Here is a 24,982-nt window from a genome sequence, read left to right on the forward strand (position 1 = left end):
TGAGGAGATGGTAAGGAAGGGATATAGAAGGGGCAGCTAACACCAAGGCTGTGTGAAAACACCAAACAACTAAAATTAAGTCTACATGGGAAGAATGTGTCACCCAAGACTTGGAAGCTTTCTTTGCCACAGAGTAAGTTAGCAATCACAATCCATCCCTGCCCTCCGACAGAAGTGTATGTGAGATCATAACCAAGCGCCATCTCCCTGCCAGGGCCACTGTCTACCCTTCTTTTCAAAGTGATCAAACACTTTGACAAAAGACACTCAGGGAAGAAAAGCTTTATTGTGGCTCGCAGTTCCATGGTAGAGAATGAAGAAGGCAGGGGCCTGGAGCATCTGACTCATCACATGCACAGAAAGGAAGAAGCAGAGGAAGCTGAGGGCATGCTGCTGCTGTCCTCCAGAGACAGCGTGCAGGAAATGGTGTGGTCCACAGTGGGCAGGTCTTTCAACCTCAAATAATGTAAATAAAGACAAGCTTAAAGGGCATCCCAGGACATTCTAGATTTGTCAAGTAGACAATACTAGCCACCACAGTCACAAAGACAGGAATGATAATGAGCTTCTTCAGCCTTAGAACACTCTAGGGTGAAGACAGATGTCATTCTTATGTAGATGAATGGAATCACATTTCAGAGAAAAAAGGCAGCAGAGCTTAGTTAACCTTGAATTCATGCAAAAGTAACACTCCTTTGGGGGGGAAGTGTGGATGCTCAATGACAGGCCTGCTCTGGAAGCCATGTTGAGAGTGAGTCTGAGGCTCTACCACTTCCTCACTAGTTGTGGGAACTTTACCCTCAAGAGACTTAGTTCCTCACCTGTGAATAAGGACAATCTCCCCTCACAAGCTCCCACAAGGAGAAGTAACTGGCAGGACACAACTGGAAGCACTTAATGGACAGCAAGTGTTAGAGAACAGGCCTTATGGGAGAGCAGTCAATTCCTGGTACTCTTGAGTGGCAACAGTGGTAGTTGGTGACTTCAGCCCAGTAGTTACAATGTCTAGCTTAGAAGCTCCAATCCGCCCATCCATCCTCCTTCCCACTCTTTCTCCCTCCTTCCCTCCTTCCTGGAAACAGAGAACTCTTTCCCCTTTCCCTCCACTACCTTATCAGACAACTTAGCTCCCTGCTAAGAACTTAGCTGCTTTCAGAACTGGAGAAGGAGTGTCACAAACTCTACTGCTCAATGGCAAGGTCTATCTTTGTATACACCAAACTGGTTCCAGTTTGGTCAGGAAGACAGCAAAAGACTCACCCAAGTTAGAAATAATTTTAAGATTCTAAGTTTCTTAGAACAAAAGTTGCAGGAAGCATACGAATGTATACGTGAATCATTTACAGGGGGAAATTATGCAAAACAGGCTCTAATTATGAACACATGTTGCCAGGCATAGTTGTTTGGGGGGAGGCATTCTAGTTTTCTCACTAAGGGTGCAGGAGTCCACCACTTACCATCCTTTCCTACTCGTATGCAGTATGTTACATGCTACAGTCCCACAAGGCACACAACTAATCTTTCCAATGTATGAAATTCACCTCTGGAACATCTCTCATCATGGCTTTCCATTCCTACCCAGCATTTTAAGAAATCATTATTTTAAAAGACTTAACTTTTATAACTTAGAAAATTGCTATACACAATAAAACTCACAAAAAGTCAACATTTACACAGCTGTATCAAAGTGTTTGCAATTATAAAACTGTATTTTTAAATTTTAATAATGTTAACTTCTTTTAAGGAATCATTACAGATATCAGATATAATACAGATATTATAGATATGGGTCTAACTGAAATTTACTTTTCTTTATGTGTTCATGTATCTGTGACATTTCCAGATAAATCTTAATAGAGAAACTTAAGCATATGTTCTTAGAGGGGAAAAATATGTCATTCTACATAGCACTCAGCACTGGATCCAGCATGGGAGAGAAGTTAAACAAATGTTTGTTAAGTTAAATCATAAGCAGTTAATGGAAAGTAACTCTTATTTTTCATATAAAAATAAACTAACTCAAGTAGTAACTTCTGATGCTAGAAGATCAAATGAAAAGTCTCACTATCCACAGGAAATTAATGCAAGGATCTTAGATTAATTTTCTATTAAGTGAAGGTGAATTATACTTGGTTCTTGAAGCAAAGATAATGCTTTAAGATTTACCACGCAGTTTCAGGTGAGTGGTAAATGAAACACATTTATCTTCAAACACAAGTGCCTATTTCCCCAAGGTATGAAGCATATTCTGTAAAAGCACCAGGACTGCACAGTCACAGAGAACCAAAGGGTTGTCTTTATATACAGTGTTGTGGTTAGGGTAAGTGTCATAAAGACTACGTTGCTGTTCCTGGTAGGTAGAGAGTCATGTGAAAAAGTGGAGCCTAGTGAGCAAAAGTTGGGTCACTGAGGACATAACGTTGAAGTGGATGTTGGGATCTTGACCACTTCCTGCCTTTCTCTTTGCTTCCTGGCTGCTGTGAGTCAGGTAACTTCCTCTGCTCTGTGCTCTGGTCATGATGTTCTGCCTTGCTAAGTCCAAAAGTGACCATGGGCATGGACTGAAAGCTCCAAACTGTGAACCAGAAATATCTTTTTAGGCTGCCATAGCGTGACATGGGCATACCGAGTGCAACAGCAGATAGTGTAATGGAGTTAGTTACGTGATGACATCAGTCTAGTAGGCTTGTCTACCAAGCAGTCCAGGGCTTGCATGCAGCTTCGTGTGGCTGGCAATAGCTAAGAATGCTTCCTCAAATCGTTGAAGGTTTCTTTTTCCTAGTTTTTGTTTGAAGTTCAATTGTGTATTTCCTGAGGTTAAACTTTGAGATGGCAAAATCATGTCAGAATGTTAAAAGATCATGCACTCCTGGATATGAGACACTGAAGGAACAAATGTGGACTACAACACAAAACACCATGCACTTGGAATGGAAAGCCAAAGGCCACCATGTTCTGTTCTTGAACTGTGTCACCAAAAACATCACCAGACCGTTGTGGCAGTGCTGGCCTCATGTGAATACCATCAGAGTTCTGGGAAGGTAGGATGGCAATAGCCATAATAGCCAATAATCAATTTTTAAAACAAGTGTGAAACCCACCATTCTCTATGTTTTCATTAAAGATGAGGGTACTTATCAAGGCAGGTCAAGTTCAGAGAAAGAAAATTCATCACTACTCAAAGTGTTATTTAAGTTTGTTTGTTTGTTTGTTTGAATGTTATAAACACTTAACATAAGCACTGTAAAACTTTGAGAGCTCAACCAGGCAGACTCAAGAAAATAACCTTATCCTTGAAGGCTGATTCATCTACTAAATTTTAGGACCACAGGATAAATTTTGGAGTCCAGCCCAGTCTTTCTGGTCTCAGGACATCTTAAATTTGTAGCTACAGTATGACTGCAGAATCTGGAAGCATGGCTCCTGACTGAAACACGCCCTCTCTTACAATAGTTCACTGCTTCATTTTCTCCACGTCTCCCCTTTGCTCTCACAGAACCCTTCTAGATGAACAGCTTAAGACAATTCCCTATATTTTGGTTCACTGACATCAAGTGAAGCCCATAGGCAGCCATGTTCAACTTGGTAGTCCAGAGGAGAAAGACCTTTCTCAAAGTTTTACATTGCAAGTCACCTGTTAGAAAGGTCTGTTCTGATAAGACTTCATTACATAAGTCATGTGCCTATTCCCAACAAAGCCACAACAAAGAAAGGTCTGAGGGCATCCTGGAGTTGCTCTGGCAAAAGCAGTCAGAATTTGACCAAATAAAATAACTGTATACTCCTCAAGCCACAAACTAGAGACAGTAGTTAGCTATGGGTATTGGCAGCAAGGCAGTCGCAAAAACAGGTTGTGTTAAACTGGGTTCTACGTGTAGCTAGCTTGGCAGATAAAGTTAAAATAAATCCAAAGACACTGAACTAGGACTAAAATAGGTCCGAGTCTTCTCCCTCCCAAAGTTCTTGAAAAAGCAACAATGACGACATTCTGTAAGTTTGGTTAATTAATTCCAAGTTTTCTTCAGCAAGCTTTGTGCTCTCTCTCATCCTGCATCACATGCCATCTGGCTGAGGCCAGGATGTAGCACTCACTCACACACTGCTTCCTAACACTAAGAACAAGGTTGTCTTCTTCAAAATCAGAAAAATGCTAGCCAAACCAGAAGAGGCTAAGGACCTGATTTGAAATCAAGTCATACCACTGCCCTGATGCCATCTCCTGTGTTAATGGAGCAGCTCTAAAAACAAAGGTCCCAACAGGAGCTGCTCTTGTCAATCATTCACATGGTGGATTTTCTACACGGGGACCTGAAAGCTTGATTTCTTACCTCTAAGTGTGTCCGCCGCTCAGCAACTACCCGCTCATCTTTGTTTCCGAAAAGCTTCTTTGGGGGAAATTCAAGAGCGGCGAGCTGAAATGCAGATTTCAAGAGATATATTGAGGTCATACTAATGAACTTCTGTCTATTTTTAATTAAACTTTTATTTAGTGTCTCTATTAAGGAGTGAAGAGAGAAACTTAAAATTTAAAGGTGGTAGGTCCTTGCCCGGGTTGCCATCAACATTGAAGAGGTTAGGCAATTTAGGTTAAATTCCTCAGTGTCAAGTGAGAAAGTGTGTGTGTGTGTGTGTGTGCGTGTGCGTGTGCGTGTGCGTGTGTGTGTGTGTGTGTGTGTGTGTGTGTGTGTGTGTGTGATTTTGAACAATACATTCTAAAGATCAGATTTCATGTCATGTAGCATTTTTCTTAAAACAAATAAGGCCCAAATGATACTAGACCAGGTACCTGTGTGATGCAGGTGAGGTCTAGCCTACCATTGAGTCTGTTTCTGTGTTACTTTTGCTTTTTTGAAATAGGGTCTGTCTGTCTGTCTCTCTGTCTGTCTCTCTCTCTCTCTCTCTCTCTGTCTAATTATTTTGAGGCATGATTCTGCTATGTAACTTAAGCACTGGGCTTGTACAGTAGCCCATACAATTATTACTTTTCAGTGGAGATGAGAATTTAAAAGCTCCATCTATAAACTCCTTGGTTATTTTGTAAAATATGTCTTAGACAATTACTAAGGTTCACTAAAAAGTCCAAGATTTTCACTTAGGTTAGCATTCATGAAGATTACCTGGGGAAAGGAGGATTCTCATTAAATCTATCACATTTCCTACAAAATGAAGGTTTGGAATTAGTTCTCTAGCTGTGTCTTAAAAGCCCATAGTCACCTTTTTTAATGTGCTTCTTCTTGAAGGCATACAGATCATAATAAGGTAAGTTTTATTAGATGCCCAGGCTAAGAAGGACTGTATAATCTGGTGAGACCCAAACAAGCCAGGCTTGCCTTGGCAGAATGGATGCTAAGCTGCAATAATTGCTGCTGTGGGTAGAATTTACTGTTTCCTTATTTCCCACCTTTGGTGGACAAATTGAAGCCAATGAAGCATTATTAGGAAAAAAAAATGAATATTTCTTCAACAAAGTAGGGCACAATAGGCCACGAAACTCCAATTTATACTCATGCAAATCACTAAGTTGATTTAAATTTATATTGCTACAGCTGAAGTTTAAAAATATTAAAAACTAGCTTCTGTGCATTTAAGATGTTAAAAACACCATAAGATATGCTAGAAATACCAGAAAGTGTAATGTATAAAAGAAAAACTTGACTAATGTTCAAACTGGGCATATTGCAGCCAGTACCCAATTCTAGAAATGAACATTGTTGTGCTAGGAAGTGGTCTTTGCAGTTCCTTCTTCCCACTTTAGTTGGGCAAACAGTAGCCCAACTGAGTTCTAAAAGCAAACTTTGGTTCTGTTTTTCATTTTTAATGAGCAGTCCTGACACTGACTCTCATGCAACTGGACGAGGTTCTTCCACTGTGTCATTTATTCAATCCTGACTTTATCTTTAAAATTTTGTGATAGGAACTCATTAAGTTTTGGAGGCTAGTCTTGAACATGTAGTCTTGAACATCCTCTGGCTTCTTCCCTCTGAACAGCTGGAACTATAGGCTTGCAACACTAGTAGAGTTTCGTTCTGTTTACAAACTTAATGCAAATGGCACCATACAAGATTTTTGAATCCACCTCTTTTGGTTGAGTTCTGTGCTTGTAAGCCCCATTGACAGTTGATGTAGGCATGCTTTGCACACCCCATTGCTTCAGTATTTGCTATGTCATTTGTTATTCATTTAACTTTTTGTTGTTGTTGGTTTTGTTTTTTCTGTTGCAGTTCTTGAGCTCTTTGTTAGTTTCTGCTTTGAAGATTTTGGGAACTGTGCTGGTAGAAATATTTCCCCCTAGGTCTACTAATGAACAAATTCATGTACTTTTGTTGGTCCTACTGTTAGGAGTACAAATTCTGGGTCACATGGTATATATGCTATGAGTTCAGCTAAATTAAAAAAAAAACCTACTGGACAGGCTGTGCAAATGGTTTTAGTAACTGACTCTCAGTTACTCTCAGCTGTGTCAGGTCTCCACTAATTCTTAGGCCTGTGGGTATTTCTGGTAGGTAAGTAGTCATTTCCCCTGTACATGTGCACTTCTATGATATCTAATAATGTTGACCACCTTTTCACTAACCTCCTTAGTTATTTTAAGTAGCCATTCAACTGTTTTACCCCTTAAAATTTTTTGAAGTTAAAACATAATTATATCACTTCTCCCGACCCTTTCTCCCCGACCCTTGCCACACACCACCTTTGCTCAAAAACTCATGGCCACTATTTAATTGTTGTTACATATGTACATACATGTGTGTGCATGCATATATGCACATGCATGTGCATTTACAACACAGCTCCTGAACGTAAAGCTTACCTAGGACCATATCTGAAGAGGAACTGAAAAGACTGTAAGAGCCAGAGGAATAGGAACTTTGCTATGAGATTTGATTTTCTAGAAATGTCAGAGATACTAAGCCCACAGAGTCTCATTAACATGGCTGCCATAGCAAGTCCTAAGCAAAGCCCAAACAAGGCACGACTACAGAACTGCTAATATGACGGCTCATGAGACCTCAGCCCTAAACAAGGAACTACAGGTAACTAAGGAATGATGATAGTTGAAGAAATAGTTTTGCCCAGGGGAGAGTCCAAAACCAAGTGATATTATCTAATACCAACTGGCTAATCCTGAAATTATACACATTTTTCAATTTTAGAATGCGGTTTCTGTAGAGATTCTTTCTTCTCTTTAAAAATGGTGCCACTGCCGGACAGTGGTGGCACACACCTGTAATCCCAGCACTCTGGGAGGCAGAGGCAGGTGGATTTCTGAGTTTGAGGTCAGCCTGGTCTAAGAATGAGTTCCAGGACAGCCAGGATATACAGAGAAACCCTGTATTGAAATATCCAAATCCAAAAAACAAACAAACAAACAAACAAACAACAACAACAACAACAAGAAAAAAAATGGTGCCACTGATGAGTATAGTCCCCTTCCAAAGATAACTGTCAGGAGGGTGGATAGTTCCACATACAGGCTCTGCGTGCCAGGTCAGAAAATTCTTGGGATAGAGGCTTGTTTTTTCCCTTTGCCACAAATGCTCTGATTTTATTTGTCATTTTACTTTGGAACTACCTCAAGGCAGAGTGAGGGTTTAGAGGCACCAATGTGAGAGAGGTTCAATTTGAGTCTGGTTGCTTTTTAACTAGCTGGACCTCTGGCCACCCAAATATTCTCTCTTGGAGAACACTAAAGACAATGGTATTGAACTTGACGAGCTTCTATGAAGCTTTAGCAAGAAATCCTGAATGGAATGTAGCCATATGAATTATTAGTTGTTCCAAGGTCTGGTAATTCATTACACAAGCAAACAGTACACCTACATGCCCTCAGGCCCTCTGTCTGCTCCACTTCTGGCTTCAGGGAGCAGGCTTTGTTTGTTTATAATCTGGCTTGGTTGGCACAAGCATGCCTCTCCCCAGTGTCTGTCTTCTGAGACCCATCTAGCCTCAAGTTCATCTTACACATGTGTCCCCAACATCGATGCCGAGAGCCTGGCCAGCATGCTTTCACACTTGGTTGTTTTGCCATTTTCTTATGAGGTGGAGTGGTTTCTGTCAGGGAAAATTATTTGTAGTCTCCTCACATCCTCAGTCAGAAATGACACACTGAGAGGACTGCAGGCAGCTGGATTAAGGCAACAGTAACACTCAAGGTTTTTCAGTGGGCCACCTCCTCAAATGGAGCTCAGAACTTGGGTTGCTAATATCCAGAATCCGAAACAACTATATGCAACTTATAAGAAAAAAATTCACTTGGATTTTAGAAAGAAGAGAAAATACTAACTTCCAATGATTTCCAGGCATATACTCAAAGAGCAAAGGCCTATTCAGAGAATCATGAAAGGCTCAGCTCCTATGATGAAAAACTCAAGACAGATATAAGCAAGGTCTGACTCCAGCTCTCTCAATACAATTCTGTGAATAGGTCTGTGGAGTGAGGAAGATGCTGCTTGCTTTGAAGCTGTTGGTGATCTAGAATAAGGATGAGTGTGAACTCCTCCATCAGTGTACTAAGCTGTGTACATGAGACTGCTAGCAGCCACCCACAGTTCCTACAGTTCCCACAAGAACTCTCAACAGATCCTTGATGGAGACATGCACCTCAACAAAGTACCCGAACAATGTGTGGGGAATGATCAGTGGAGAGATGCTGATGGGCCTCCTGGAGGGAGACTCAAGGGCACATACACTCCTCATGCCCTATCAATACACACTGTTTGCTGAAGGTAAGAACACTGGCTACCCAGACATATAGCTAAGAACAATGTCTTGGCTAGCTTTGGCAGTCAACTTGAACCTAAAGTCACTCAAGGAGGGAATCTTAGTTGAGGAATCACAGCCATGTCTGTGAAAGACTGTCTTGATTATGGGCAATGCCACCTCTACGCAAGCATACCAGGGTTGTATAAGAAAGCAACTGACCACAAGCCAGAGACCACACAGGTAGGTGGCATTCCTCCCTGGCTTCTGCTTTAGTTTCAGTCTTGATTTCCTTCAGTGCTGAACTGTGACTCAGAAGTGTAAACTGAAATAAATCCCTTCTCCCCTAAGTTTCTTTTGGTCAGAGGGTTTCAACACAGTAACAGAAATGTAAACTACAACAGGCAGGAAGGAAAGCACAGGGGAAGTTTATCTTAGAATCTCAAGTAGTTGGTTCTAATCCTAGTGGCACGGCTAAGGCCCAAACAAACCAATACTGAAAGTCAAAGACACAATGTCAAATACACAAGAAAATGTCCCCATAGTTTACAACAGATCTCTGACCACAGAGTGAAGGAACCTCTTCTTTCTGGGAGAGAAGAGCCTGACATAGCTCTCCTCCTTTAGAGATGCTTAAATGTGCTTACATTCAAGGAAAACATGGAGAAATATCAAAGAGTAGTAATGGTGACAATTTGCATATGCCAAATAAAGATCTACAAAAAAGCTTTTTAATGAAAAGGTGAAGGCTCTTATTTAACATGGAAAGGAAAGTAAGAACTATATGTAGAGGCTGTGAAGCTCTAGAGCAGCATTTAGAAATGAAAGATAAAGGCCAGGAAGGTGCAGGTGGGGGCAAGTGTGGGGACTGTGCACATCTATGTAACATTTATTACAGAATAAACTAAACGTTAAAACACAGCATACACAGCATTTGTACTTGGTGGAGGTGGCGGGGCTAAGGTACCCATTGGGAGTTTGGATCAAGTCCTCTATGAGTAATAGGGACTACTGTGGTTGTGTATGTGTATGTTCATGTGTGTGGGTACATGTGCACATGTGAATGGACATATGGATGCCAGCAGAGGCTGGCATCAAGGTGCTTTCCTCATATACTCTCTGTCTTAGCCATTGAGAGAGAACCTCACTAAACCTGGAACTCACTGATTCAGTTAGACTGGCTGGCAGGCCAGCCCCAAGAATCCTCTGTCTGCCTCCTTGGAAATGCTGTTACAGACACTTGCTTCTAAGATTCGATTTGTTTTTTAATGTGGGCATGAGATATGAACTCAGGACCTCATGCTTGTTCTGAGCACTTTGTGAATGGAACCGTCTCCCAAGCCTCTTGCCATTTCATAGTCACATTCCTAAACCCATTTTTTATACTTACTGCTATTTTTACTTGAGTTGGCTCCTATACCTCAAATAAATAGATATCCCTCAAATCAGGTAAGGGCCCTGGGGTTGACCTGCTGTCAAACCAGGAATGCATGGAAGTGTGAGGGAGCACATTGGTGATCTCCACTCAGGACCCACAAACACTGGACTTCCAGAAGGTTCCTCGTGCTAAAAAGAAAATTCCAAATCCATTTCCAGTCTTTTCACTGGACCAACATTCTCAGTGCCCCATACCAAGCACTCTGTATTTTCACAGGACAGTTCTTAATGCCTCATCAGTGTAACTTAGTGGACAGTCTAGATTTGGTTTTCATGAGAAATCCTGTCAGAAATAAACATGAGGTGTTTTCTTCCCTCTGTAACCCCTGACAAAGGAATATTGATGTCCCATATTTCAAAAAGTTAAAGTATCTGAAGTTCTATTGTCTTCATGACAACTGACTTTTATGGGGACTTGGCAAATGTAGCTTATTTATACAAAATGTTAGAGATTCTTTGGCATCTGGTACCCTGGGGAGAGCCCTGTCTTTCTATTCGGTTTCATGAAGACCAAGCATGGATTTCCCCGTGCAATAGTCACATGCTAAAACATAACAGGACTAAGACCAACTTTTAGAATCCATGACAGTGTGCCGAATGGGTCTGGCTAAGACGACACATGGCTTCATGTGCCTTCCCTTACCTCCTCAAAAAATGCTGCAAACGACAAGGAACAAGAAGTGAAAAACTGTCTATAATGCTGGGGACTGCCATAGCTCAAGCCACCAGCAGGGTTTCCACCACAAGCAGAGAGCAGGGTGGAGAGGAGGTCACCCAGAAGCTTGTTCACTAGACCTCACCCACCCCATGAGTGCAAACAGCTACGCCCTCAGGGATCACAGCCACACAGCAATAATGATTCTATATATGCCTGGGTACAGAATGCTCTCTGGGACACAGAGGCAAGCAAGGCTCAGGAACAAGACTGTGGAAGCCTAGATCTCTGGTACCAGATGAAGACAGGGCCAGAGGACAGGCCTGAAGCTGTCACTCACAGACAGTGATCTTATTGTTCTGAATACCTGAGAGGGAGGGAGAGAAGGAAGGGAGGGAGGGAGGGAGGGAATAGGGAGGGAGAGAGAGAGAAAGGGAGGGAGAGGGAGAGGGAGAGGGAGAGGGAGAGGGAGAGGGAGAGGGAGAGGGAGAGGGAGAGGGAGAGGGAGAGGGAGAGGGAGAGGGAGAGGGAGAGGGAGGGAGGGAGGGAGAGAGAGAGAGAGAGAGAGAGAGAGAGAGAGAGAGAGAGAGAGAAGATGGGAACATTTTCAAAGGAATTCTAAGCTGCTTTGGGCAAACCTTCACCCACTGCTTTCCTTCGCTCTAGAACATCTGTATAAATGGCACTTTGCCATAAAAAATGAGGTCATGGCTTTGGGTGATGCGGGAGAAAACATAAATAAACGTCAGATGATGAACACGTAGGACAGAATGAATGGCCAAATGACTGGAAGAACTCAGACAAGTGAGTATTCAGTCACATATGTGCCGTAGAAATCATGTCTTAGAAAAAAAAAAGCGGGCAGCAGCGGTGGCAGCGGCAGTGCAGCAGTAGCTGGTCCAGCTGAAGGGCCATCAGCAGTGGAGCCAGGGCGACACAGGGACCAGTTAGGCCCTGCGCCCACGACCACTGACCTTCCCTGACCAGCCGGGCGGCAAGCAGCTGCAGTTGTGCTGCGCCTTTCATGCACGGAGGCCACTTCAGAACTTGGCCTCCCACCAGTCAGGAGAGGTGCTTCCATCTTGGTTCCGGACTCCGGGGATCGGACAGACTGAGGTACACAAACATAATCCGAGGCCAACACCGCGGTGGTCTGAGCCCGACGGGCATTGGCCTGCACCCAGGCCCTGGGCTGGTTGGGGGGGCCATCGGGGTGCCAACCCAGCCAGGGTTTTTTTTTGCCCAAGCCTGCGCGCGCGCCACCGCCATTTTGCCTGCAGGACAACAGAGAGCTCTGGCGGGCAGACCTGTAACAGGCATAGCCTGAGGCTAACAAAGCGGGAGTCTAGGCCCCAAAAGGCACAGGACTGACCCCAAGGACTGGGCGGCTTGGTGGGCCATCTGTGAGTCAACCCGCCCAGGGGATGGTTAGCACAGCAGACTCTCCCAGCGCTTTCAGGGAGCGCGGGTGCACACGCCCGCCATCCTAGTCACCTGGCGGACCCAATTAACAGTCATAGCCCTAGGGGAACTTTGCTCAGACCTTGGCCTCCCAGTCTTTTGCCTGGACTCAGGGACTGGGCGGCCAGGCTAACTTTGTGTGCGACAGCCCGGTTGGCGGATCGGCTGCCCAGCGGAGTGACCGGAACACAGGGGAGATCGCAGCAGCATACACCATTGGCACTCCCTGGGGGTGCACACGGGCTCCATCTGCTCCACAGACACAATCTGGGGCAAGGCCTCAGGCAGAAGCCCTCAGCTCTACTCCCTCCGCTTCCGGATCCAGATCAGCCTGGGCGGCAGCACCACATCTCCAAGTCCTGCAAGTGGCTAGCTGGGCTTCCAGGAGGCCAGCTGGGAGAAGTCAGTGTGCTCCAGTGAATCCAGCGGGCCCCAGCGGGAGCCTTCGGGTGCCTGCTTTGGGATCTGAACAGCCTGGGCAGCAGCACCCTGTCTACAAGCAGTGCAGGAAGTAAGCTGTGCACCAGAGGCCAACTGGGAAGGGGCAGCTTGCACTGGTGAGTTCAGCACTGACAAGACAAACTAACACCAGTGAGAACTAGATGGCAAAAGGCAAACGCAGGAATGTCACTAACAGAAATCAAGGCAATATGGCAACATCTGAACCCAATTCTCCTCTACCAACATGTCCTGGATACCCCATCACACCAGTAAAACAAGATTTGGATTTAAAATCACTGGTCATGATGCTGGTACAGGAACACATGAAGGACATACTTAAAGAAATTCAGGAGAAAATGGATCAAAAGTTAGAAGCCCTTGCAAGGGAAACACAAAAATCATTGAAAGAAATCCAGGAGAATACAAAAGCCAACAAGGAGGAAATGCAAAAAACACTTAAAGAAATACAGGAGAACTTTGGTCAACAGGCTGAGGTCATGAAAGACGAAACACAAAAATCTCTTAAAGAAATACAGGAGAACTTTGGTCAACAGGCAGAGCTCATGAAAGAGGAAACAAAAATCTCTTAAAGAATTACAGGAAAACACAAACATGCAAGTGAAGGAGCTAAGCAAAACCATCCAGGATCTAAAATCAGAAGTAGAAACAACTAAGAAAACTCAAAGGGAGACAACTTTGGAGATAGAAAGCCTTGGGAAGAAATCGGGGGACAGAGATGCAAATATCAACAACAGAATACAAGAGATAGAAGAAAGAATCTCAGATGCTGAAGACTCCATAGAAACCATGGACTCAACAGTTAAAGAAAATGCAAAATGCAAAAAGCTTGTAACCCAAAATATCCAGGAAATCCAGGACACAATGAGAAGACCAAACCTAAGGATTATAGGCATAGATGAGAGTGAAGATTTACAACTTAAAGGGCCAGCAAATATCTTCAATAAAATTATGGAAGAAAACTTCCCTAACCTAAAGAGAGAGATGCCCATGAATATACAAGAAGCCTACAGAACTCCAAACAGACTGGACCAGAACAGAAATACTTCCCGTCACATAATAATCAAAACACCAAATGTTCTAAACAAAGAAAGAATATTAAAGGCAGTAAGAGAAAAAGGCCAAGTAACATATAAAGGAAGACCTATCAGAATCACAGCAGACTTTTCACCTGAGACTATGAAGGCTAGAAGGTCCTGGGCAGATCTCATGCAGACTCTAAGAGAACACAAATGCCAACCAAAACTACTATATCCAGCAAAACTCTCAATCACCATAGATGGAGAAACTAAGATATTTCATGACAAAACCAAGTTTACCCAATATCTATCCACAAACCCGGCCCTAAAAAGGATAATAGGAGGACAACACCAATACAAGGAGGGAAACTTCACCCTGGAAAAAGCAAGATAGTAACCTTTCATCTAACCCAACAGAAGTTAAGCATTCAAATTTAAAAAATAACGTCAAAAATGATAGGAAGTAACAATCATTATTCCTTAATATCTCTTAACATCAATGGACTTAATGCCCCAATAAAAAGACACAGACTAACTGACTGGATACGTAAACAGGACCCTACATTTTGCTGCTTACAGGAGACACACCTCAGGGTCAAAGACAAACACTACCTCAGAGTAAAAGGCTGGAAGACAATTTTACAAGCAAATGGTCTCAGGAAACAAGCTGGAGTAGCCATTTTAATATCAGATAAAATTGACTTTCAACCCAAAGTCATCAAAAGGGACCCTGAGGGACACTTCTTGCTGGTCAAAGGAAAAATACAAAAAGAAGAACTGTCAATCCTGAACATCTATGCCCCAAATGCAAGGGCACCCTCTTTCGTAAAAGAAACTTTATTAAAACTAAAAGCACCCATTGCACCTAACACAATAATTGTGGGTGACTTCAACACTGCACTTTCCTCAATGGACCGATCAGGAAAACAGAAACTAAACAGGGACACAATGAAACTAATTGAAGCTTTGGACCAATTAGATTTAACAGATATATATAGAACATTCTATCCTAAAACAAAAGAATATACCTTTTTCTCAGCACCTCATGGTACCTTCTCCAAAATCGACTATATAATTGGTCACAAGACAGACCTCAACAAATATAAGAAGATAGAACTAATCCCATGCCTCCTATCTGATCACTATGGAGTAAAAGTGGTCTTCAATAGCAACAGAAACAACAGAAAACCCACATACATGTGGAAACTGAACAATACTCTACTCAATGATACCTTGGTCAAGGAAGAAATAAAGAAAGAAATCAAAGACTTTTTAGAACATAATGAAAATGAAAACACAACATACCCAAATCTATGGGACACAATGAAAGCAGTGCTAAGAGGAAAACTCATAGCCCTGAGTGCCTCCAAAAAGAAAATGGAGAGAGCATACATTACTAGCTTAATGACACACCTGAAAGCCCTAGAACAAAAAGAAGCTATTTCGCCCAGGAGGAGTAGAAGGCAGGAAATCATCAAACTCAGGGCCGAAATCAATCAAGTAGAAACAAAGAGAACCATACAAAAAATCAACAAAACCAGGAGCTGGTTCTTTGAGAAAATCAACAAGATAGATAAACCCTTAGCCAGGCTGACCAAAGGGCACAGAGAAAGTATCCAAATTAACAAACTTAGAAATGAAAAGGGAGATATAACAACGGAAACTGAGGAAATCCAAAAAATCATCAGATCCTACTACAAGAGCCTATACTCAACACAACTGGAGAATCTGGAGGAAATGGACAATTTCCTTGACAGATACCAAATACCAAAATTAAATCAGGACCAACTAGACCATCTAAACAGTCCCATAATGCCTAAAGAAATAGAAGGAGTCATAGAAAGTCTTCCAACCAAAAAAAGCACAGGACCAGATGGCTTCAGTGCAGAATTCTACCAGACCTTCAAAGAAGAGTTAACACCAATACTCTTCAAACTATTCCACAAAATAGAAACAGAAGGAACACTACCCAATTCCTTCTACGAAGCCACAATTACGCTGATACCAAAGCCACAAAAAGATCCAACAAAGAAAGAGAACTTCAGACCAATTTCCCTTATGAACATCGATGCAAAAATACTCAATAAAATTCTTGCCAACCGAATCCAAGAACACATCAAAACGATCATCCACCATGATCAAGTAGGCTTCATCCCGGGAATGCAGGGTTGGTTCAATATACGGAAATCCATCAATACAATCCACTTCATAAACAAACTCAAAGAACAAAACCACATGGTCATTTCATTGGATGCTGAAAAAGCATTTGACAAAAATTCAGCATCCCTTCATGCTTAAAGTCTTGGAGAGAACAGGAATTCAAGGCCCATACCTAAACATAGTAAAAGCAATATACAGCAAACCGGTAGCCAGGATCAAACTAAATGGAGAGAAACTTGAAGCAATCCCACTGAAATCAGGGACCAGACAAGGCTGCCCCCTTTCTCCTTATCTTTTCAATATTGTACTTGAGGTACTAGCTCGGGCAATTCGACAACATAAGGAGGTCAAAGGGATACAAATTGGAAAGGAAGAAGTCAAACTATCATTATTTGCAGACGACATGATCGTCTACCTAAGTGACCCAAAGAACTCCACTAGAGAGCTCCTACAGCTGATAAACAACTTCAGCAAAGTGGCAGGTTATAAAATCAACTCCAGCAAATCAGTGGCCTTCCTATACTCAAAGGATAAGCAGGCTGAGAAAGAAATTAGGGAAATGACCCCCTTCACAATAGCCACAAACAGTATAAAGTATCTTGGGGTGACTCTTACCAAACATGTGAAAGATCTGTATGACAAGAACTTCAAGACTCTGAAGAAGGAAATGGAAGAAGACCTCAAAAAATGGGAAAACCTCCCATGCTCATGGATAGGTAGAATCAATATAGTTAAAATGGCCATTTTGCCTAAAGCACTGTACAGATTCAATGCAATACCCATCAAAATCCCAACTCAATTCTTCACAGAGTTAGAAAGAGCAATTATCAAATTCATCTGGAACAACAAAAAACCCAGGATAGCTAAAACTATTCTCAGCAACAAAAGAAAATCTGGGGGAATCAGTATCCCTGACCTCAAGCAATACTACAGAGCAATCGTGTTAAAAACTGCATGGTATTGGTACAGTGACAGGCAGGAGGATCAATGGAACAGGATTGAAGATCCAGAAATGAACCCACACACCTATGGCCACTTGATCCTCGACAAAGAGGCTGAAAACATCCAATGGAAAAAAGATAGCCTTTTCAACAAATGGTGCTGGTTCAACTGGAGGTCAGCATGCAAAAGAATGCGAATTGATCCATCCTTGTCTCCTTGTACTAAGCTCAAATCCAAATGGATCAAGGACCTCCACATAAAGCCAGACACTCTGAAGCTAATAGAAAAGAAACTGGGGAAGACCCTTGAGGACATCGGTACAGGGAGAAAGTTTCTGAACAGAACACCAATAGCGTATGCTCTAAGAGCAAGAATTGACAAATGGGACCTCATAAAATTACAAAGTTTCTGTAAGGCAAAGGACACCATCAAGAGGACAAATCGGCAACCAACAAATTGGGAAAAGATCTTCACCAATCCTACATCAGATAGAGGGCTAATATCCAATATATATAAAGAACTTAAGAAGTTAGACTCCAGAAAACCAAACAACCCTATTAAAAAATGGGGTACAGAGTTAAACAAAGAATTCTCACCTGAAGAACTTCGGATGGCGGAGAAGCATCTTAAAAAATGCTCAACTTCATTAGTCATTAGGGAAATGCAAATCAAAACAACCCTAAGATTTCATCTTACACCAGTCAGAATGGCTAAGATTAAAAATTCAGGAGACAGCAGGTGTTGGAGAGGGTGTGGAGAAAGAGGAACACTCCTCCACTGCTGGTGGGGTTGTAAATTGGTACAACCACTCTGGAAATCAGTCTGGCGGTTCCTCTGAAAACTGGGCACCTCACTTCCAGAAGATCCTGCTATACCACTCCTGGGCATATACCCAGAAGACTCCCCACCATGTAATAAGGATACATGTTCTACTATGTTCATAGCAGCCCTATTTATAATTGCCAGATGCTGGAAAGAACCCAGGTATCCCTCAACAGAAGAGTGGATACAAAAAATGTGGTATATCTACACAATGGAGTACTACTCAGCCATTAGAAACAATGAATTCATGAAATTCTTAGGCAAATGGATGGAGCTAGAGAATATCATACTCAGTGAGGTAACCCAGACTCAAAAGGTGAATCATGGTATGCACTCACTAATAAGTGGATATTAACCTAGAAAACTGGAATACCCAAAACATAATCCATACATCAAATAAGGTACAAGAAGAAAGGAGGAGTGGCCCCTGGTTCTGGAAAGACTCAGTGAAACAGTACTCAGCAAAACCAGAACGGGGAAGTGGGAAGGGGTGGGTGGGAGGACAGGGGAAGATAAGGGGGCTTACGGGACTTTCGGGGAGTGGGGGGGCTAGAAAAGGGGAAGTCATTTGAAATGTAAATAAATTATATCGAATAAAAAAAAGAAAAAAAAAAAGAAAAATATTTCCTAAAAAAAAAGAAAAAAAAAAAAGCCTAAGAAACATATGGTGTGCAGACTGAGCAGCAGAGGATGGAAAGTGAGTCCATCCGGGGGAAGTGGAGCTTTAGGTCTGGGGCAGAACAGGTATGAGCCTGAAGACCTCAAAGCCACAGCAGGGTCACTCTGAGGAGCACTGCAGCTGGAGGCAGCTGGAGGACAGAACAAGGGAAATAACGGCACTGGTCTAGACACACCAAATATAATGATTAACTGACTAAATCAAAAGGGAAGGGCAGAGAAGTAAGCTCACAGGCACATGATCTGTGAAGATGCTGGATCTCTCCCTGCTCCTGAGGCGCATGCTGACTACACAATGACTTGGTCCAAAGAACACAAGGTAGGGAAGTATGTGGGAAGGCTTGGAGGGCAAGAAACTTTATAATACAGAAAGCTCATCCAGGTGATCAGGTGATGGGTCAAAGTGATAGGAAATGATGCTTGAGACTTCACTCCTGACTTCTGCCTCTCCTCAACCTACAACCTTCAGCCAATCAGGAGAGAATGTCAGAAGTCTCAGTTGAGAACATTCTGTAAAATTCCTGACTAGTGTTGAAGACATTATATACAAAGGCAAGTACTAGGGAAATAAGGAGTAAAGGTGTCAAGTATAGCACTGTAGATGGATCCTAGGAGGGAAAGGTGGGCTTTCCTGTGGTCGACAGCCTATGGTAAACAATAGTACACCCATGTTAGCTAGTGTCGCAGACTGTGCTATCCTAGTGGGGAGAGGTCACAGAGGGAAAACTGGTAAGGTACTTAAGAGCCCTCTATACTATCCTTATCACTATTTCCTGTATTCTAAACCTTCCACAGTGAGGCTCATGGTTTCTGATTCTGTATGTAAGAAACTTGAAAGGCACTACTACTACACACACAGGAAAAGTGCTAGTCCAGAAATTAACAAGCAAGCTTAGATCCAGCAAAGAAGTAAAGTCACATGTCACTGACCCCAAAGTGGACAGATGGGTGCTGGAGCCTTCAACTCCATGACAGGAGCTGCTGCAGGCTCAGCACAGCCTTGCATGATTACTAGATCTGAGTAGGGCTCATCTTAGAGGTCAAGTCTCAATAAGTTTAAGTTCTAGGATCTCAACTAGCTTTTCTCTGTCAAAGAGGGAGGGGAAAAATCACCCTAGGATATGGCAGGGAGCGACAAAGCCATTGAGAAGCATCTTCAAAACATGAAAAAGCAGGCGAAAGACATCAAGGCATAACTATACAAGGATATCCAATGATAACAGAATCCAGCCGAGAAACAGCCTAAGAAGATCTCAGAAGTAGGGGACCAGGATAAAGACCATTTGGCTCTATTAAAACTCATACATATGTTTTTACCAAAGATTCATTGCAAAAGAATGTCCTGGCACTCTAGAAATGAAAACTTGAGAGCCTAGGAGGTGGGGGTAAATGAATCCTATTTATTTTAGGACAGTCAATTGATAATTTGCAGATACAAACATATTTGAAAACTTTTGCACTATTTTTTTAATAATTATTTTTCTTGAAGTCACACTAGTTTTAGAGGACTTGTATGCCATAGCAGAGACACTTTAAAGTTCAACAATTTCTTCAGTTTTGCTTCTACTTCTGTTAAATGCACATAAAATTCAAATGAATGCTCGTACTTAAAACAGTAGATCTAAATGGACACCATATTGAAAAGCTGCTTCCTTCTTTTGGTCTCTTCTCTTTAATTCCTTTTTATATCTGTCCATGTATCTGCCTATACATTTCCAAAACTAAAATAGCACTTGTTAGGCAGGAACATTCATTATAGTTAGAGAATGCCTGGGTAACCTTTTGTTTTCTTCTATGTCTTGTACCATGTACAATTTTTATAAATGAGCATGCATCACTTTTATAGAAACAATAAAAAATGATTACTCTTTTTATAAGTTTAAATGAATGGTTAAATGAACATCATATGTCTTTGTTCTTTTAATAACCTTTGATTTGGGGCGATTAGATGGCAAATCCTAGCCCAGCAAATCACAGGTTATATAATAGAGAACAACTTGCAGGCCATACTAGTTCCTAGTTTCATCCTCTGTTCCAGTGAAGGAACTGAGCAGAGATATTTATGTTTCCACTTTGCTGAAACCCTAGAACTCCAGTGCTGGTGATTAAAATCTCTCCACATTGAGCACAAGCGACACTTCAGACACGTGAAAGGGTCTACCTATTATCTTGGCTACACTGTATTGCTCTCAAGGAGTGCATCTTACTTCCCTTAAAACCTTCACAGCATTCTCACTTGAAGTAAAGCTCAGATGTGAGGGAGAATGAAGCCCAAAACAATAATGGAATGTGTTAGTTTTTGAGAGGTTATAGAACAGAAAAAGGACAGGCACAAATGGGGCCTCAGTATGTATGAGAAAACTCTCAAAATGGCATCCTTTCCAGCTACAGCTGCTGCCCTCCCAGCAGGAGTGGGAAATGGTGAAGCAGCATTTGAGCTCTTCTGGGAAAATTGTATATTAAAGTTAAAAATGATGACTGAGGTCAAATAAATTGGGTGTTTGTGGGAGATATGATAGGCTAGAGAGTGCTGGAAGAAATTTTAACAACAGCTCTATGGCCTACTTTGCATAATTATGAAATTTGATTATGCAGAGCAAAACACTGGAAACAAACAGATGAGGATTAAAATAGCACTTTTTCTTTTTTGGTCTGAGAGAAATAATAACAACAAACTTGCTTTGCAATTCAGTAAATAAAACATTCTAGAGACAAAAGGAAGAAAATTAGGAAAATGAAATCAATACATTGAGGCCTGCTGCCTTCCCATGGAATTTGTCTTTCTCTTAGTACATGGAGAATCTCCAAATCAAGTAAGTAGCTTTGTTCTGAATGGTCAACCAACACAACTGCATGTGTTCAAAAGAGTGCTGTTTGAAGAATATTCATGAGAGTGAAATGATTAGCAGTCAGCCAGAACTAGCTTAGACACTACCTCCAGCTTGTTGTACCTCCAGCTTGGAGGACAGGAAACATTAAGTAGCTATATCTATATCCATATGTATGCATATTAGAAATAAAACCAGAATTCTGTTAAACCATAGCATTTCTTATGGATCATAGTGAAATTTTCACTTGTATGATGGTTTTAACTTTTCTCTTTCTGATTCCCAGCGAGCACACCTAGCCTAATTTTCTTCAGAGTCATCGGACTCCCAACTCTGGCTTCAACATTTGTTAGTCGGCCAGCCTGCTGCCATCAGAAAGGCATGTTAAATGTAATAGAAACTCTGCTTCCATTAAAAGCTTGCCCCTCTTGGCCAAGTCCGCTTTTTAGGTTGGAGGCCAGGACATCTTGGCGGCAACAGAGAGAGTGGGGTTTGGTGAGTCGCATCATTATTACTTTAGATAGAAATAATGGCAGCCTTAAAATGTAGGAAATAAGGAATGAAAGTTTTGCTTATGTTTTATGATTTTTTAACAATAAAGTAAATAAAACTGAATCACCAAAGAAAAACTGAAAACTAAGAAAAGTTGTGGAGTCCTAACTAGTACAGGAAAACTGTGACTTCTTCATTTCCTAGTGAGCGACACTTAGCTACCCACCTAGCATTAAAGACTGCAGGGGAAAATGGAATGTGGCCCTCTCCTTGGTGAAGTCAACACCACTTTGCCATTTACAAAGAGATCCACCTGCATATAACTGGTAGCTTTTGAAACAGCCACACCCTGCAGGCTTATGGCTGTAAATTTCTGCCGCCCCAGCTTTTGAGAAATGCAAATAAAGAAAACTCATCAAAAGGTTGCCATAATTCTCACAGCTGACTAGAAGGAAGCATTTTTGACTACTCAAAATTAATAGCAGCTCCCAAGGCCTTATAGGAACAGCTGTCACTGAGAAATACACTCACAAACAAATAAGCAATTCTCTCCCATGTTTGATTTGTTAGTGGCATGAAGCAGCGGCCTTTCGGGAGCACTGAGCCACCTGCAGACCTCTGAGGGGGTGGCTTGTACCCACTGCACACAAGATTTACGAGCCCAGGCCCTCTCAGACTCTGGCACATGCTGCCTCTCATGAACCACCTGCTGCAGGAGAGCAAGGTAAGACCTGTGGGTGGGTCAGTTAACAATCCTGAGTAGGACAACTCACTACCACAGAATGCTTTCCTTTTCTCACCAAAATGCTACAACATCGAGGCAGTGGGTTTGGAAATGTAGACAGGGCTGCATGGCTTCTAGCTATACTTGGTATAGAGATTAATTTTCCCACATATAGTCTCACTCTTTCCCATGTGGGTGTCAATTTCATTCAGGCGTGAACCAGTGAAGACAGACCCGATAACATTCATGCATGTTGCAGTAATTTTTGACAGTAAAAAATATAGTCAGATCTGTGAATATTAAATACCGTGTTTTCAAGAATAAATAAGAAGTTAAATTCAGTTCAATGCTTGCATTTCCCACCTCTTGCTATAACATTAATTATCTATTTCTGGGTCTGAAACAGGCCAAAACTTGTCACTGTAATGACATTCCAAAAAAAAAAAAGGGCACAATTTCTGGTTATCTAAGTTAGTATCCATGGGGACTTGCTATGAGCAAATTTTTAAAAAATGGATTCTGTGACATTTGGTCTCATCTACAGAATTCTGCAACTATTCTTTGTTAGTAAATACAGAAGCTGAGAGGGAGGCACAGGATGAATATGAGACCAACAATCAGAGCACTCGAGCCATGTTCATTTCAAGTTCTTCATATGACTTTTAACTGATTTCTCTCTCTGAGTCTTGACTTCTTATTTCTAAAGTAAAAAGATGGGCTGCTCAGTATGGATTTCATACTCTGAAAATAGTTTTGAGCTGCAATCTATCCATCTTTTATTGCTACCGAAGACGGGACAGCATAGGCCCAAACTCTGGGGACTTGGGAGTTCACTGCTCATGCCTTGGCCTGTCTTTGTTGTTAAGGTTGAACCTATGCAAGGTGCTCTCTCTGCTCACTGGCTCTCACTGTTTAGCATTAGAGCACTATGGAACTGGAAAAATCAACTAGTGCTACCAAGATGGATGTAAAAGGAAAAGCAGGCGGTAACTTAATTAGTGGCCTAAAGAGCCCATCCTAGAGGCTGCTGTGTCACTATACACTCCTGGATCCTATATAAAATTTATAAATTGGATTTCCTAGTCTACAGTCTCTTTCCATATATTTTAGAAAACCCTTCCAAGATAACTCAGTTTCTCTGAATTCTGGTCTTTGTTTTTCTACTTATCCTGAAAGCAGTGACTCTAACACCATCTATCCACCAAGTAGAGAGAATGGTGTAGTATAAACCACTCAGTAGGCTATCTGGGCCTTGGATGATAACATGCCAGGTCAGAAAGCTTCTATTTTTGTCTATATAGCTATTTGCTATTTAAAGATTCAAGGAGGCTGGGAGCTTTGTAAAACTGAATTCATCGAAAGCTTACTGGATGCTCCTGTGGCTATGGTAGCATTATAATTTTGGAAGTGAGTACATTTGTAATTTTTTGTACTAACCGTGGAATGCTGGATATAAACCTTTTTAAAATACACTGCAGTAGTAGATGGTAAATAGCTCTTTAACACAAATATGAGGCCAATATCTAATTTCTCTTCTCATCTTTATTTGGTGCTGCTTTGGAGAAATTGTTTGGAAAATAAAGGTGAAAAATGGTTCTATAAACACAAACTGAAGGTCCACATGTGAATTAAACAACCTGATGTCTGTTTCCTTCCCTCCACTGGTATCCACTGGGCATGTAGTGAAGAGCAGAAGACACAAAAAACAATTTTTCTAACACGGTGGACCTACTAATTTTACTTGAAGATTCTAAAAATATTTTTTCTTACTCAGCATTATAAAAAGAAAGGAGATCCTTTAGGGATGTATTTGATAGAAAGGGATTGCATTTGACAGCAGAAAACTTCTGTAACTTACTGATCTTTAAGTGACGAGTTAGTTATGGTATAGACAGGCAGCCTAGCTTATTATGTGTAACTTATTTTCATCAGGCCTGGACATCAGGAATTCACTTTGTACTTGCTTTGATTTGTGTATGTGTGTGTGTGTGTGTGTGTGTGTGTATGAATACTTTTTGTGAATGGGTATTTTGCTTATATGTATGTGTACTATGTATATGCCTAGTGCCTGGTGAGGCAAAAAGAGGGTACCAGATCTGCTGCGGCTGGAGTTACAGATGATAGTCCATGTGGGTCCTAGAATTGAACCCAGGTCCTCTGGAAGAGTGGCTAGTGCTCTTAACTGCTGAACCAGCTCCTTGACTATATATTCTAAGACACAACATGTCCAATTTTCAATGCTCATTCTTTTGCCTCTAAGCAGCATAACACAAACTGGCTTCAAAATTATTTCTAACCAAGAACATTACAAAATTATCTCCAATCAATTCCAATACTTAAATGCTCTCATTGGAAGATTCTCCTGGGTTAGGGCATACACCTTAGTCTCTGCGGGCTGCTGTAAGAAACTACTTTAGTCAGGGCAATCCTTGCCCAACAGAAATCTACTTCTGGAGATGGAGAAATTCAAGACTAAAGGGAAGCAGACCTGGTGAGGGCCTGTTCAAATGCCTCCTTCACTGTCCTCCTGTCAGCAGAGAGGAGCTAAGCATGCTGGGCTTTCTTTATTAGGGCATCAATCACTTTCAACTGGATTTCAACTTTA

At 41.7% G+C, this 24,982-nt stretch overlaps 1 protein-coding gene across 2 annotated transcripts in view; it reads right to left on the bottom strand.

Annotated features, from left to right (window-relative positions):
* The window catches only part of Kif16b (kinesin family member 16B), a 289,898-nt gene that overhangs the window by 30,162 nt on the left and 234,754 nt on the right, over positions 1–24,982 (bottom strand). For both annotated transcript variants that reach the window (XM_052183773.1, XM_052183772.1), the window contains one exon: positions 4,329–4,412. In XM_052183773.1, the coding sequence (XP_052039733.1) occupies positions 4,329–4,412 (84 nt within the window). The remainder of the gene's footprint in view (positions 1–4,328; positions 4,413–24,982) is intronic.

This window comes from Apodemus sylvaticus, chromosome 5 (genome assembly GCF_947179515.1).
Source record: "Apodemus sylvaticus chromosome 5, mApoSyl1.1, whole genome shotgun sequence".
In the NCBI taxonomy this organism is placed as follows: domain Eukaryota; kingdom Metazoa; phylum Chordata; class Mammalia; order Rodentia; family Muridae; genus Apodemus; species Apodemus sylvaticus.